Source organism: Danio rerio, chromosome 11, assembly GCF_052040795.2.
Source record: "Danio rerio strain M-AB ecotype USA chromosome 11, GRCz13ab, whole genome shotgun sequence".
In the NCBI taxonomy this organism is placed as follows: Eukaryota; Metazoa; Chordata; class Actinopteri; order Cypriniformes; family Danionidae; genus Danio; species Danio rerio.
Genome location: NC_141031.1, coordinates 39,538,814 through 39,553,013, shown reverse-complemented (window position 1 = coordinate 39,553,013; position 14,200 = coordinate 39,538,814). Strand labels below are relative to the sequence as shown.

The window sequence follows — 14,200 nt, the reverse complement described above, 5'->3', positions numbered from 1 at the left end:
CAATGTAATTCTGGGCTTTTACCTCTTTATGGCCCAAGGGTTTTTTTTACATTCACTTTTTATTTCACTTTGCTATTTGGACTTATTTAAACCTAATTAGAATAAAATCTAGGTATCATATTTTTATATGATGTACTTTTAGAGAAAAATTATGTCCATATATGTGGACTCTTGGTCCGAATTTTCATCAAACACTTTTTCCTGAATGTTTTTTAATGTGTGTGTATATATATATATATATATATATATATATATATATATATATATATATATATAACATACACATTTTTTGAACATGTTTTAACTACCGGAGAGTAAAAAGAACATTTTCCTTCTCATTCTGGACAGTTACAAATAGTGCTTGGCACATTTCATATGCTGCAAAACAGTTGCAGGATGACGCTGTCTGTAACAAAATATAAAACATTCAAACTGTGTTTTAAATTGCCACTTAAGCTAAAATGTGCTGTTCACATATGTGGACACTCAAGCCCTAGGAGGGTAAGAACTAATGCACAGTCTCTATATAGTAATATTTTTACAATTTCTTTGTCAGCTGTATGTGTGCATCTATACTTATGTGTATACCCAAGTAAAATATTTGGTATTAGCTTGCTATGCAATACTTATTGTGTTCATACATGGTTATAAAGGCCTGTTCACACGACGAATGCAGTTGATTAATAGAAAAATATTAAACACTAAATTTGCATTCACAATAAGGGTCAATAATATCGGCACTTAATAAGACTAATTTAAGAATTACACAGAATAAGACACATAATTTTAATGAGCATAACTGTATTCTATGCCTGAGAATTGCAGATTAAATAATAATGAAAGATAAAATATACAGTTTATGATCTGCTGCAGTTTTGTATCTTTAGGCAGTGTTGGATAGATGAGATCTGTCAAATATTAGAGGAGGAGTTGTTGGAGGAATTTGTACAAGTTTCAGGTTTTCATCGGTATTCTTGTCTTTTTATAGATGTGACCAGCAGATGTCCTCGTTATTCTATAATTTGAGCACATCTATTTAACTGGTGAATATAGATCAGGGGTGCTCAAACTCAGGGTAAAATCTGTAGACAGGATAGAGCTGTGGATGCTCATCAATATAGCATAATTTTTGTGACACTGTACTACAATTAATAATATTTATTAATAAGCAGAGTGTGTCCTCGCTGCAGCCTGTAGCAAGATGATGTACTGGTCCAATACATAGTGGATGTTCATGTGCGAGTGGCTGTTGCTAGCAACAAGAATTATTCATTCATTCATTCATTCATTTCTTTCAGCTTAGTTGCTTTATTTATTAAGGGGTCACCACAGCGGAATGAACCGCCAACTTATCCAGCATATGTTTTCTAACTGCAACCCTAGCACTGGGAAACACCCATACACTCTCACAGTCACTATACGGCCAATTTAGTTCACCTATAGCACATGTCTTTGGAGTGTGGGGGAAACTGGAGCACCCGGAGGAAACCCATGCTCAATACAGAAACAGCCAAGACTTGAACCAGCGACCTTCTTGCTACGCGGCAACAGTGCTAACCACTGAGCCACCCAAGAATTATTTATATTATTATAAAATTACCCATTACATTGTTATAAATGTCTACACCTACCCCTACCCTAAACACAAGCCTCACAGTAGCATGGGTGTTACAATGAGCAATATTGAATGAATTTTTGATCTTTCAACGTTTTGATGTATGATTATTATCAAACAAGTTTATCAATCACAAGTTCTGAACATTTAAGATGAAGTATTATAAACTTAACAAAAATATCTGTATAAAGTAGTAGAACTGAACAAAAACAAATACTAAATCAAAATAATTCACACAGTTGTCACTTTATTGAGTAAATGTGTGGAAATTAATATATAAAAGCAGGCGTGAAAAAATCAACCATAAAGGTAATAATGTAAACTAAAGTAGATTATTAGATTAAACCTGCTGCAGTTACAATTTCTATTTTGTGAGAACTAATGTGCAGCACAACAGTTAATAAAAAATGAGCCATAGAATTTAGATTTAATATGTCATAAGCGTGTTTTAGAAAAATATGTTCTCCTATAATTAAGCTTTCAAGTAAGCATGCACTTACTCAGCATGTGAATTACTGATAAGGCAGTACAAGACTAATCTTATGGGTCCAGGCAGAAATAAAGCCTCGAGTCTGTCAAAAGACAAAAGAGAAAAAAGTCTGTTACAACAAAGAAATCTAGCTGAAACAGAAATAAATCATAATAATAACAGGAAAAACAACTACTGCATAATGATACCAGACATTGTTGTTTTTAGCATTTTGTCACTGTCAGTGTCATTAAATAAGCATTTATATTTAACATAATAACACAGAAATTATATTCTAATAGACAAAAATGTGATTACATGTTTCTGGCTGTCTGATGGAAAGTAGTATGTTAATAGAGTTTCATAAAGCACTTTCAATGTTATTAATAGTATTCTAAAACAATTATTTAGACCACTTAGTGATGGTTTAGTCCAGGGGTCACCAGCATGGATCACATGTGTTTCCTGCAGGCCTGTTCTAAAAATAGCTCACCATAGTGCCAATTACCAGTAAGCTTCATATTATATAGAAGTAATCAATAAAAAATGTAAATATTTGCAGAGATATATAAAAATAAAGTGTTGCACATTGATACATTAAATACAGGGTATTTCCTACCCTGTTAAATCATTGTTGATGACTTTTGTGAGAATCATTAACATGATCAGTGACTTCACATGGATGAATATCATTAATTATTACCAAAAACATAAAGTATAATTAAAAATAAATTAAGCAAACTTGTTATTTGAGAAGTGTTTATCAAACTGGTAGCTCTCCACATTAATCAGTACCCAAGAAGTAGCTCTCAGTTTCATAAAGGTTGGTGACCCCTGGTTTAGTCAATGTTAAATAAACGGGTGTTTTAAATACTTTGGAAAATCGGCAGTGCACTTAAATAGCATGCATATAATTTTTAATTTTAAAATAAATAAACGTCACCTACATGTTTTTATTGCTGTTGTTGAAGCTTTAGTAGTAGATGTCACTGTTAAGACAAGATAATTTATATTAAAATCAACAGTGAAGGATGTACAATTATATAATGCAATATCAGAAAAGTTCTTTAAAAAAATCCTGTACAGTTAAACTGAGATCATTTCACCTTCTGTTGTTTTTGTGGAAGTCAAAGGGTCACCAATAGATGCTATCACTAACAGTTGAGAAGTGATGAAGTTTTACTATTTTATTTAGATAAGTTATTTCTGAATTTTAATTAAAAGAAAACTTACTCTGAACTGTAACTGTCACTGGATCAGACGGAGATTGTACTTGATATTGTCCATTCTTCACAGTGTAGAAGCAGGTTATTTTCACTGATGAACTCTGAGCTGCTGACCAAACACGGATCTGAGATGCAGTGAGTGAGAGCTGACATGAAGAACTCCGTTTTGAGTTACTTTCTCTTCCATTAATGTTAAATACACACATCTCCATCTTCAGCTCTTCAGTATTCTCACAGCTCAGCTCAACTGTGTCTGTTTCCTGAAGAACTAAAGCAGACGCTGACAGTCTGGCCTGAGGAAGACCTGCTGGAGAAATGTTATATGTTTACTTACAAGTAGCATAATTTTGTAATGTGCAATTTTGGAGTGAAAACAAAAGTACAAACAATTGCATTCACAATTTATTTAATTAACAAAATTCAAACTTCTGTAAATAGTCATCTGGCCAAACTGTATTCATATTGCCATATAAATTGCAGAAAAACAAAATATTCATATCATGCAGCATTAATTACAATATCAACACTTCACAAGTTGGTCAATACTCTCATGTAAACTATCACTCATTGAACAATGGCTCTATATTTGTATCCTAACCAGCACAAATCATCGCCTTGTCTAAATACTGCATGACAGGAGTCACTTTGCATTTTAGCATTTGTCTGACAAGGCCCTACTAGCAGTGAAATGGCTCACCTCTAATCACCAGTGTGGCAGAATCAGACTCTGCTGATGAGATCTCTGTGCCTCGCTCATATGTTGTGTAGAAACAGTGAATGTCCACTATTGCAGGGGCTTTTCCTCCTGCCCATCTGAGCACTTCAGCAGCAGTGTACTCCAGCTCACATGGTGGATTGACTTTTATTTTTGGCTCTTTGTTTTTACTGTAGAAATAACACTGAGTCACTAAAGCCTTTGCCGGCGTCTCACAGCTGATGTTCACTGAACTGAACTCATGTATGACTGTTCGAGAAACACGAACATGAGGATATCCTATAAGTAGATCAAGAAATAATCACATCTCCTGAAACTACACTTCATGTCTAGTTTGAACCATGAACAAATGTAAGCTCTTGTCTTTGCAACAGCACATTACTACATTGATTATTCTTTTAACATTTTTTAAAAAGTTAACATTTTTAAAAAACCCTCACTCCAAATGTAAACGTTTCATAATTAATAATTTCTTACCGTAAGACTGAACCATAAAGAGCTGAAAAACAGTGAAGATGAACATCTCCATTATAGCGAGTGTAAGAAAGCAGACTCAACCACAGATTGAGACCCACATAAGGGTAAATTAGGAAGTAGAACAAAAGACCACAGGAAACCTATTTACGTTTTAATGTGCAGTGGGTCTGTAAAGATAAACATTAATCTTAAAGTCACATGTACAGTACAGTTGTTTATATTAATATGTTTGACTGCTTGAGAAACACGAACATGAGGATATCCTATAAGTAGATCAAACAATATTCACATCTCCTGAATCTACACTTCATGTTTAGTTTGAACCATGAACAAATGTAAGCTCTTGTCTTTGAAACAGCACATTACTACACTGATTCTTCTTTCTCCTACTCCTCTTCCTGTACACTGCAAAATGCTTTTTTACTTTTACTTTTTTAAAAACTTTTTTTTTTTTTTTTTTTTTACATATTTTTGTCTTGTTTCTAGGATCAAAAACTTTTTTCAATCAAGAAGCATTTTCTAGACAAGCAAAAATTTTTGTCATGCTTTCCTTTAAAACCAGCAAAGAAATCTGCCAATAGGGTAAAATGATCTTGTCAAAATGAAAACAAGAATATTTTGCATCCCCCATTGGCAGATTATTTTGCTTGTTTTAAGGAAAAACTTTTTGGCATATTATTTCTTAATACAGCACTTTTTTTTATTTGCTGGTCTAGAAAATGATTCTTGATTTAAGTATTTGTAGATATCTGGACAAAAACAAGAAAAACATTTATTAGCATTATTCTAGAAATGTGGCAGGATGACATGCCAAATGCCCCCAATTACACACACACACTTACCAAATCTTAGGTGGTCTTGTAATAAGTACTTTCATGCTTCACTCATGTTCAGAAACCATGCTGTCAAGAATATAAATTCAAAACAAACTCCTCAAGACTATTTTCTCCATTAACAAATTTTGCATGCATCTTATACTCCCCAAAACGTTACCAAAATTAGGATGGATTTATCTAATTTGGTTCATCTCATTGGATTGTAAAATAGTTTATTAACTACATTGAGCCATGGCTTCAAAATGAATTTGGGTAAATCCTCCTCCTGTTATTAGTGTTTAGTTACCATGCACAATTCTGTGAATCAGACGTATTAAAAAAAGACAAATCAAAATGGCTGATGAACTACACCATACAGCACTAAGAAATCAGCTTTTTCACATTTCTTTGTATATTTTTTAAACTTTGTTTACATTTTCTTACATTAATGTTTACAGAACATGTACGTCAGTAACCTGTTCTAATACAGTAAATAGAATAATATTCAATTCAAGTTTACTTGTACAGCGTTTTTCGCAATAGCTATTGTTCCAGAGCAGCTTCACAAAAGCTGCACATCATTACATTCCAGTCAAAATTAGAAAGTTAAGGGGTTGTGTTGAGGGTTGGTAGTATATAAACATAGTTAAACTGCAGTTATACAGTATATAGAGTCTTTCAAAAAGAATATAAAATTATATTTTATTTAAGGCAAATCATATCACACAACCTTTTCATTGTTAAACCACAGTTGAAGTGACACTAATACTGTATGCATTTTCTCTCATGGTGAAATTCAAGTTAACATTTTAAAAAACCCTCACTACAAATGTAAACGTGTCATAATTAATAATTACTTACTGTAAGACTGAACCATAAAGAGCTGAAAAACAATGAAGATGTACATCTCCATTATAGCGAGTGTGAGAAAGCAGACAACCACAGAATGAGACTCGCATAAGAGTAAATTAGGAAGTAGAACAAAAGACCACAGGAAACCTATTTACGTTTTAATGTGCAGTGGGTCTGTAAAGATGGACATTAATCTTAAGGTCACATGTACAGTACAGTTGTTTATATTAATTAAAAACTTTTTTTCTAAAAATAAATTGTTGGGTTGTATTAACCAAACGTTGGGTCAGTATGGACAAAACCATTCTTGGGTAAATTTTTTATTAAATTAAAATGACATTTTCAACCCAATTGTCGGGTTTGTCTATATCAAACCAAGGGTTGGGTTAAAACTCAGCATTTGTTTAAATGTAACAGGAGCACTCTGTGTTATACAATATAATGAGTATTCTTTTAGTCTTCAGAGTGACAACACCCAGCAAACAATTTTGTGTTTAATAGATATCTAAGAGACATCTAAATGTAGACAGCTTGGCTAAAACCATGATAAACTTGGGCTGTCAGTGAAAATCTAATAAACGTCTAAGAATAGGCCAAAACTAGACTAGTCATCAAATAGACAGATTAGACAGACTTTATATGTGTAGTCATTCATTTCTGTTTACTTGATAGTCTAGTTTTGGCTATTCTTAGATGTCTATTAGATTTTTACTGACAGTCCAAATGTAACCTCGTTTAAGACAAGGTGACTATGTTTAGACGTCTATTAGACATCTATTGGACATTTTAAAAACAAAAAACAAAAATGCTTGCTAGGCAGAAGGTCTGTGTGTCATCACAGCTTTCATTAGCCTAAGGTGACTGACATGTAAAGGAACCAATCACAGTTTACAGTTTGTTCAGCATCATGTTTAGTCCTGTGAAAAGGTAAAGTTGATGCCGAGACCAGTGTTCAGTGAATAAATCATCCATTTATGTTTTCTTTAGTTGAGATCAAGAGCCATCGACTTCACACTACTGCATTTCCAGTGTTTTGTGGATCCTGAGAAGTGCTCATTGACAGTTGCAAGAAACCAATGTTTTCTGGCCTTTTAAAGTTAAAAAGCAAAAGCTTGTATAATCACTTTGTCTTTTAAAAATTAAAAACATTTTCTTCAGTTTAGAACATCTACTTGTCCCGATGTCTGTAACGTAAATAAAGACGTCAAATATGTCTCACTTTTAAACCATGTAAGCTGAAGTGAATAATGAGATATATTATGAATATGCTATAAGTAAATATACTAGTATTAGTGAGTAGTGAATAAATCAGAATTGGGCATCAAGACCTGCAATGTAATTCTGGGCTTTTACCTCTTTATTGCCCAAGGTGTTTTTTTACATGCACTTTTTGTTTTGCTTTGCTATTTGGACTTATTTAAACCTAATTAGAATAAAATCTAGGTATCATCTTTTTATATGATGTATACTTTTAGAGAAAAATGATGTCCATATATTCGTGGTCCGAATTTACATCAAACACTTTTTCCTGAATGTTTTTTAATGTATATATATTTGTAACATATACATGTTTTGAACATGTACTGACTATCAGAGAGTAAAAACAACATTTTATTCCTCATTCTGGACAGTTACAAATAGTGCTTGGCACATTTCATATGCTGCAAAACAGTTGCAGGGTGACGCTGTCTGTGACAAAATATAAAACATTCAAACTGTGTTTTAAATTGCCACTTAAGCTAAAATGTGCTGTCCATGTATGTGGACACTCAAACCCTAGGAGGGTAAGAACTAATGCACAGTCTCTATATAGTAATATTTTTACAATTTCTTTGTCAGCTGTATGTGTGCATCCATATGTGTATACCCAAGTAAAATATTTGGTATTAGCTTGCTATCCAATACTCATTGTGTTCACACTTGGTTATAAAGGCCTGTTCACACGACGAATGCAATTGATTAATAGAAATATATTAAACACTAAATTTGCATTCACAATAAGACTAATTTAAGAATTACACAGAATAAGACACATCATTTTAATGAGCATAACTGTATTATATGTCTGAGAATTGCAGATTAAATAATAATGAAATACGATCTGCTGCAGTTTTGTATAGGCAGTGTTGGATAGATGAGATCTGTCAAATATTAGAGGAGGAGTAGTTGGAGGAATTTGTACAAGTTTCAGGTTTTCATCGGTTTTCTTGTCTTTACATAGATGTGACCAGCAGATGTCCTCGTTATTCTATAATTGAGCACATCTATTTAACTATTGAATGTAGATCACAATATAAACTCAATGTAAAATCTGTAGATAGGATAGAGCTGTGGATGCTCTCATCAATATAGCATATTTTTTGTGACACTGTTCTACAATTATTAATATTTATTAATAAGCAGAGTGTGTCCTCGCTGTATCCTGTAGCAAGATGATGTACTGGTCTAATACGTCGTGGATGTTCATGTGCGAGTGGCTGTTGCTAGCGAAAAGAATTATTCATTAATTCATTAATTTCCTTTAGCTTAGTTGCTTTATTTATTAGGGGTAGCCACAGCGGAATGAACCGCCAACTTATCCAGCATATGTTTTCTAACTGCAACCCTAGTACTGGGAAACACCTATACACTCTCACAGTCACTATACGGCCAATTTAGTTCACATATAGAGCATGTCTTTGGAGTGTAGGGGGAAACTGGAGCACCCGGAGGAAACCCATGCGAACATGGGGAGTACATCAACTCAACACAGAAACAGTCAAGACTTGAACCAGCAACTTTCTTGCTACGAGGCAACAGTGCTAATCACTGAGCCACCCAAGAATTATTTATATTATTATAAAATTACCCATTACATTGTTTGTTATAAATGTCTACAACTACCCCAACCCTAAACACAAGCCTCACAGTAGCATGGGTGTTACAATAAGCAATATTGAATGAATTTTTGATCTTTCTACGTTTCAATGTATAATTATTGTTAAACAAGTTTATCAATCACAAGTTCTGAACATTTAAGATGAAGTATTATAAACTTAACAAAAATATCTTTATGAAGTAGTAGAACTGAAGGAAAACAAACACTAAATCAAAATAATTTACACAGTTGTCAGTTTAATTCACACAGTTGTCAGTTTATTGAGTAAATGTGTGGAAATTAATACATAAAAGCAGAAGAAGTGAAGAGATCAACCATAAAGGTAATAATGTAAACTAAAGGAGATTATTAGATTGAAACATGCTGCAGTTACAATTTCTATTTTGTTAGAACTAATATGCAGCACAACAGTTAAAAAAAAATAAGTCATAGAATTTAGATTTAATATTTCATAAGTTTTAGAAAAGTTTTTAGAAAAATGTGTTCTCCTATAATTAAGCTTTCAAGTAAGCATGCACTTACTAGCATGTGAATTACTGATAAGGCAGTACAAGACTAATCTTATGGGTCCAGGCAGAAATAAAGCCTCGAGTCTGTCAAAAGACAAAAGAGAAAAAGTCTGTTACAACAAAGAAATCTAGCTGAAACAGAAATAAATCATAATAATAACAAGAAAAACAACTATTGCATAATGATAACAGACATTGTTGTTTTTAGCATTTTATCACTGTCAGTGTCATTAAATAAGCATTTATATTTAACATAATAACACAGAAATTATATTCTAATAGACAAAAATGTGATTACATGTTTCTGGCTGTCTGATGGAAAGTAGTATGTTAATAGAGTTTCATAAAGCACTTTCAATGTTATTAATAGTATTCTAAAACAATTATTTAGACCACTTAGTGATGGTTTAGTCCAGGGGTCACCAGCATGGATCACATGTGTTTCCTGCAGGCCTGTTCTAAAAATAGCTCACCATAGTGCCAATTACCAGTAAGCTTCATATTATATAGAAGTAATCAATAAAAAATGTAAATATTTGCAGAGATATATAAAAATAAAGTGTTGCACATTGATACATTAAATACAGGGTATTTCCTACCCTGTTAAATCATTGTTGATGACTTTTGTGAGAATCATTAACATGATCAGTGACTTCACATGGATGAATATCATTAATTATTACCAAAAACATAAAGTATAATTAAAAATAAATTAAGCAAACTTGTTATTTGAGAAGTGTTTATCAAACTGGTAGCTCTCCACATTAATCAGTACCCAAGAAGTAGCTCTCAGTTTCATAAAGGTTGGTGACCCCTGGTTTAGTCAATGTTAAATAAACGGGTGTTTTAAATACTTTGGAAAATCGGCAGTGCACTTAAATAGCATGCATATAATTTTTAATTTTAAAATAAATAAACGTCACCTACATGTTTTTATTGCTGTTGTTGAAGCTTTAGTAGTAGATGTCACTGTTAAGACAAGATAATTTATATTAAAATCAACAGTGAAGGATGTACAATTATATAATGCAATATCAGAAAAGTTCTTTAAAAAAATCCTGTACAGTTAAACTGAGATCATTTCACCTTCTGTTGTTTTTGTGGAAGTCAAAGGGTCACCAATAGATGCTATCACTAACAGTTGAGAAGTGATGAAGTTTTACTATTTTATTTAGATAAGTTATTTCTGAATTTTAATTAAAAGAAAACTTACTCTGAACTGTAACTGTCACTGGATCAGACGGAGATTGTACTTGATATTGTCCATTCTTCACAGTGTAGAAGCAGGTTATTTTCACTGATGAACTCTGAGCTGCTGACCAAACACGGATCTGAGATGCAGTGAGTGAGAGCTGACATGAAGAACTCCGTTTTGAGTTACTTTCTCTTCCATTAATGTTAAATACACACATCTCCATCTTCAGCTCTTCAGTATTCTCACAGCTCAGCTCAACTGTGTCTGTTTCCTGAAGAACTAAAGCAGACGCTGACAGTCTGGCCTGAGGAAGACCTGCTGGAGAAATGTTATATGTTTACTTACAAGTAGCATAATTTTGTAATGTGCAATTTTGGAGTGAAAACAAAAGTACAAACAATTGCATTCACAATTTATTTAATTAACAAAATTCAAACTTCTGTAAATAGTCATCTGGCCAAACTGTATTCATATTGCCATATAAATTGCAGAAAAACAAAATATTCATATCATGCAGCATTAATTACAATATCAACACTTCACAAGTTGGTCAATACTCTCATGTAAACTATCACTCATTGAACAATGGCTCTATATTTGTATCCTAACCAGCACAAATCATCGCCTTGTCTAAATACTGCATGACAGGAGTCACTTTGCATTTTAGCATTTGTCTGACAAGGCCCTACTAGCAGTGAAATGGCTCACCTCTAATCACCAGTGTGGCAGAATCAGACTCTGCTGATGAGATCTCTGTGCCTCGCTCATATGTTGTGTAGAAACAGTGAATGTCCACTATTGCAGGGGCTTTTCCTCCTGCCCATCTGAGCACTTCAGCAGCAGTGTACTCCAGCTCACATGGTGGATTGACTTTTATTTTTGGCTCTTTGTTTTTACTGTAGAAATAACACTGAGTCACTAAAGCCTTTGCCGGCGTCTCACAGCTGATGTTCACTGAACTGAACTCATGTATGACTGTTCGAGAAACACGAACATGAGGATATCCTATAAGTAGATCAAGAAATAATCACATCTCCTGAAACTACACTTCATGTCTAGTTTGAACCATGAACAAATGTAAGCTCTTGTCTTTGCAACAGCACATTACTACATTGATTATTCTTTTAACATTTTTTAAAAAGTTAACATTTTTAAAAAACCCTCACTCCAAATGTAAACGTTTCATAATTAATAATTTCTTACCGTAAGACTGAACCATAAAGAGCTGAAAAACAGTGAAGATGAACATCTCCATTATAGCGAGTGTAAGAAAGCAGACTCAACCACAGATTGAGACCCACATAAGGGTAAATTAGGAAGTAGAACAAAAGACCACAGGAAACCTATTTACGTTTTAATGTGCAGTGGGTATGTAAAGATAAACATTAATCTTAAAGTCACATGTACAGTACAGTTGTTTATATTAATATGTTTGACTGCTTGAGAAACACGAACATGAGGATATCCTATAAGTAGATCAAACAATATTCACATCTCCTGAATCTACACTTCATGTTTAGTTTGAACCATGAACAAATGTAAGCTCTTGTCTTTGAAACAGCACATTACTACACTGATTCTTCTTTCTCCTACTCCTCTTCCTGTACACTGCAAAATGCTTTTTTACTTTTACTTTTTTAAAAACTTTTTTTTTTTTTTTTTTTTTTACATATTTTTGTCTTGTTTCTAGGATCAAAAACTTTTTTCAATCAAGAAGCATTTTCTAGACAAGCAAAAATTTTTGTCATGCTTTCCTTTAAAACCAGCAAAGAAATCTGCCAATAGGGTAAAATGATCTTGTCAAAATGAAAACAAGAATATTTTGCATCCCCCATTGGCAGATTATTTTGCTTGTTTTAAGGAAAAACTTTTTGGCATATTATTTCTTAATACAGCACTTTTTTTTATTTGCTGGTCTAGAAAATGATTCTTGATTTAAGTATTTGTAGATATCTGGACAAAAACAAGAAAAACATTTATTAGCATTATTCTAGAAATGTGGCAGGATGACATGCCAAATGCCCCCAATTACACACACACACTTACCAAATCTTAGGTGGTCTTGTAATAAGTACTTTCATGCTTCACTCATGTTCAGAAACCATGCTGTCAAGAATATAAATTCAAAACAAACTCCTCAAGACTATTTTCTCCATTAACAAATTTTGCATGCATCTTATACTCCCCAAAACGTTACCAAAATTAGGATGGATTTATCTAATTTGGTTCATCTCATTGGATTGTAAAATAGTTTATTAACTACATTGAGCCATGGCTTCAAAATGAATTTGGGTAAATCCTCCTCCTGTTATTAGTGTTTAGTTACCATGCACAATTCTGTGAATCAGACGTATTAAAAAAAGACAAATCAAAATGGCTGATGAACTACACCATACAGCACTAAGAAATCAGCTTTTTCACATTTCTTTGTATATTTTTTAAACTTTGTTTACATTTTCTTACATTAATGTTTACAGAACATGTACGTCAGTAACCTGTTCTAATACAGTAAATAGAATAATATTCAATTCAAGTTTACTTGTACAGCGTTTTTCGCAATAGCTATTGTTCCAGAGCAGCTTCACAAAAGCTGCACATCATTACATTCCAGTCAAAATTAGAAAGTTAAGGGGTTGTGTTGAGGGTTGGTAGTATATAAACATAGTTAACCTGCAGTTATACAGTATATATGGTCTTTCAAAAAGAATATAAAATTATATTATATTTAAGGCAAATCATATCACACAACCTTTTCATTGTTAAACCACAGTTAAAGTGACACTAATTCTGTATGCATTTTCTCTCATGGTGAAATTCAAGTTAACATTTTAAAAAAACCCTCACTACAAATGTAAACGTGTCATAATTAATAATTACTTACTGTAAGACTGAACCATAAAGAGCTGAAAAACAATGAAGATGTACATCTCCATTATAGCGAGTGTGAGAAAGCAGACAACCACAGAATGAGACTCGCATAAGGGTAAATTAGGAAGTAGAACAAAAGACCACAGGAAACCTATTTACGTTTTAATGTGCAGTGGGTCTGTAAAGATGGACATTAATCTTAAGGTCACATGTACAGTACAGTTGTTTATATTAATTAAAAACTTTTTTTTTTAAAATAAATTGTTGGGTTGTATTAACCAAACGTTGGGTCAGTATGGACAAAACCATTCTTGGGTAAATTTTTTATTAAATTAAAATGACATTTTCAACCCAATTGTCGGGTTTATCTATATCAAACCCAGGGTTGGGTTAAAACTCAGCATTTGTTTAAATGTAACAGGAGCACTCTGTGTTATACAGTATAATGAGTATTCTTTTAGTCTTCAGAGTGACAAAACCCAGCAAACAATTTTGTGTTTAATCTATCTAATAGACATCTAAATGTAGAATGACTAAAACCAGGCTGAACTTGGGCTGTCAGTGAAAATCTAATAAACGTC

At 32.9% G+C, this 14,200-nt stretch overlaps 2 protein-coding genes and 1 long non-coding RNA gene across 5 annotated transcripts in view; 1 reads left to right on the top strand and 2 right to left on the bottom strand.

The window, feature by feature from the left end:
- The window catches only part of LOC147841852 (uncharacterized), a 202,938-nt gene that overhangs the window by 35,539 nt on the left and 153,199 nt on the right, over positions 1–14,200 (top strand). The gene's annotated exons all lie outside the window — the stretch shown is intronic.
- On the bottom strand, positions 1,844–5,191 carry LOC147841862 (uncharacterized). Its single transcript, XM_087274338.1, has 6 exons — positions 4,503–5,191; positions 4,008–4,304; positions 3,318–3,614; positions 3,191–3,238; positions 3,032–3,073; positions 1,844–2,187 (listed from the first exon to the last, which is right to left on the bottom strand). The coding sequence occupies exons 1-6, from the start codon at positions 4,552–4,554 to the stop codon at positions 2,156–2,158; spliced, it is 768 nt and encodes a 255-aa protein (XP_087130464.1). The 5' UTR covers positions 4,555–5,191; the 3' UTR covers positions 1,844–2,155.
- LOC147841861 (uncharacterized) lies at positions 9,482–13,718 on the bottom strand. The gene is made up of 4 exons (XM_087272937.1): positions 13,628–13,718; positions 11,460–11,775; positions 10,770–11,078; positions 9,482–9,640 (listed from the first exon to the last, which is right to left on the bottom strand). The coding sequence occupies exons 1-4, from the start codon at positions 13,682–13,684 to the stop codon at positions 9,609–9,611; spliced, it is 714 nt and encodes a 237-aa protein (XP_087129063.1). The 5' UTR covers positions 13,685–13,718; the 3' UTR covers positions 9,482–9,608.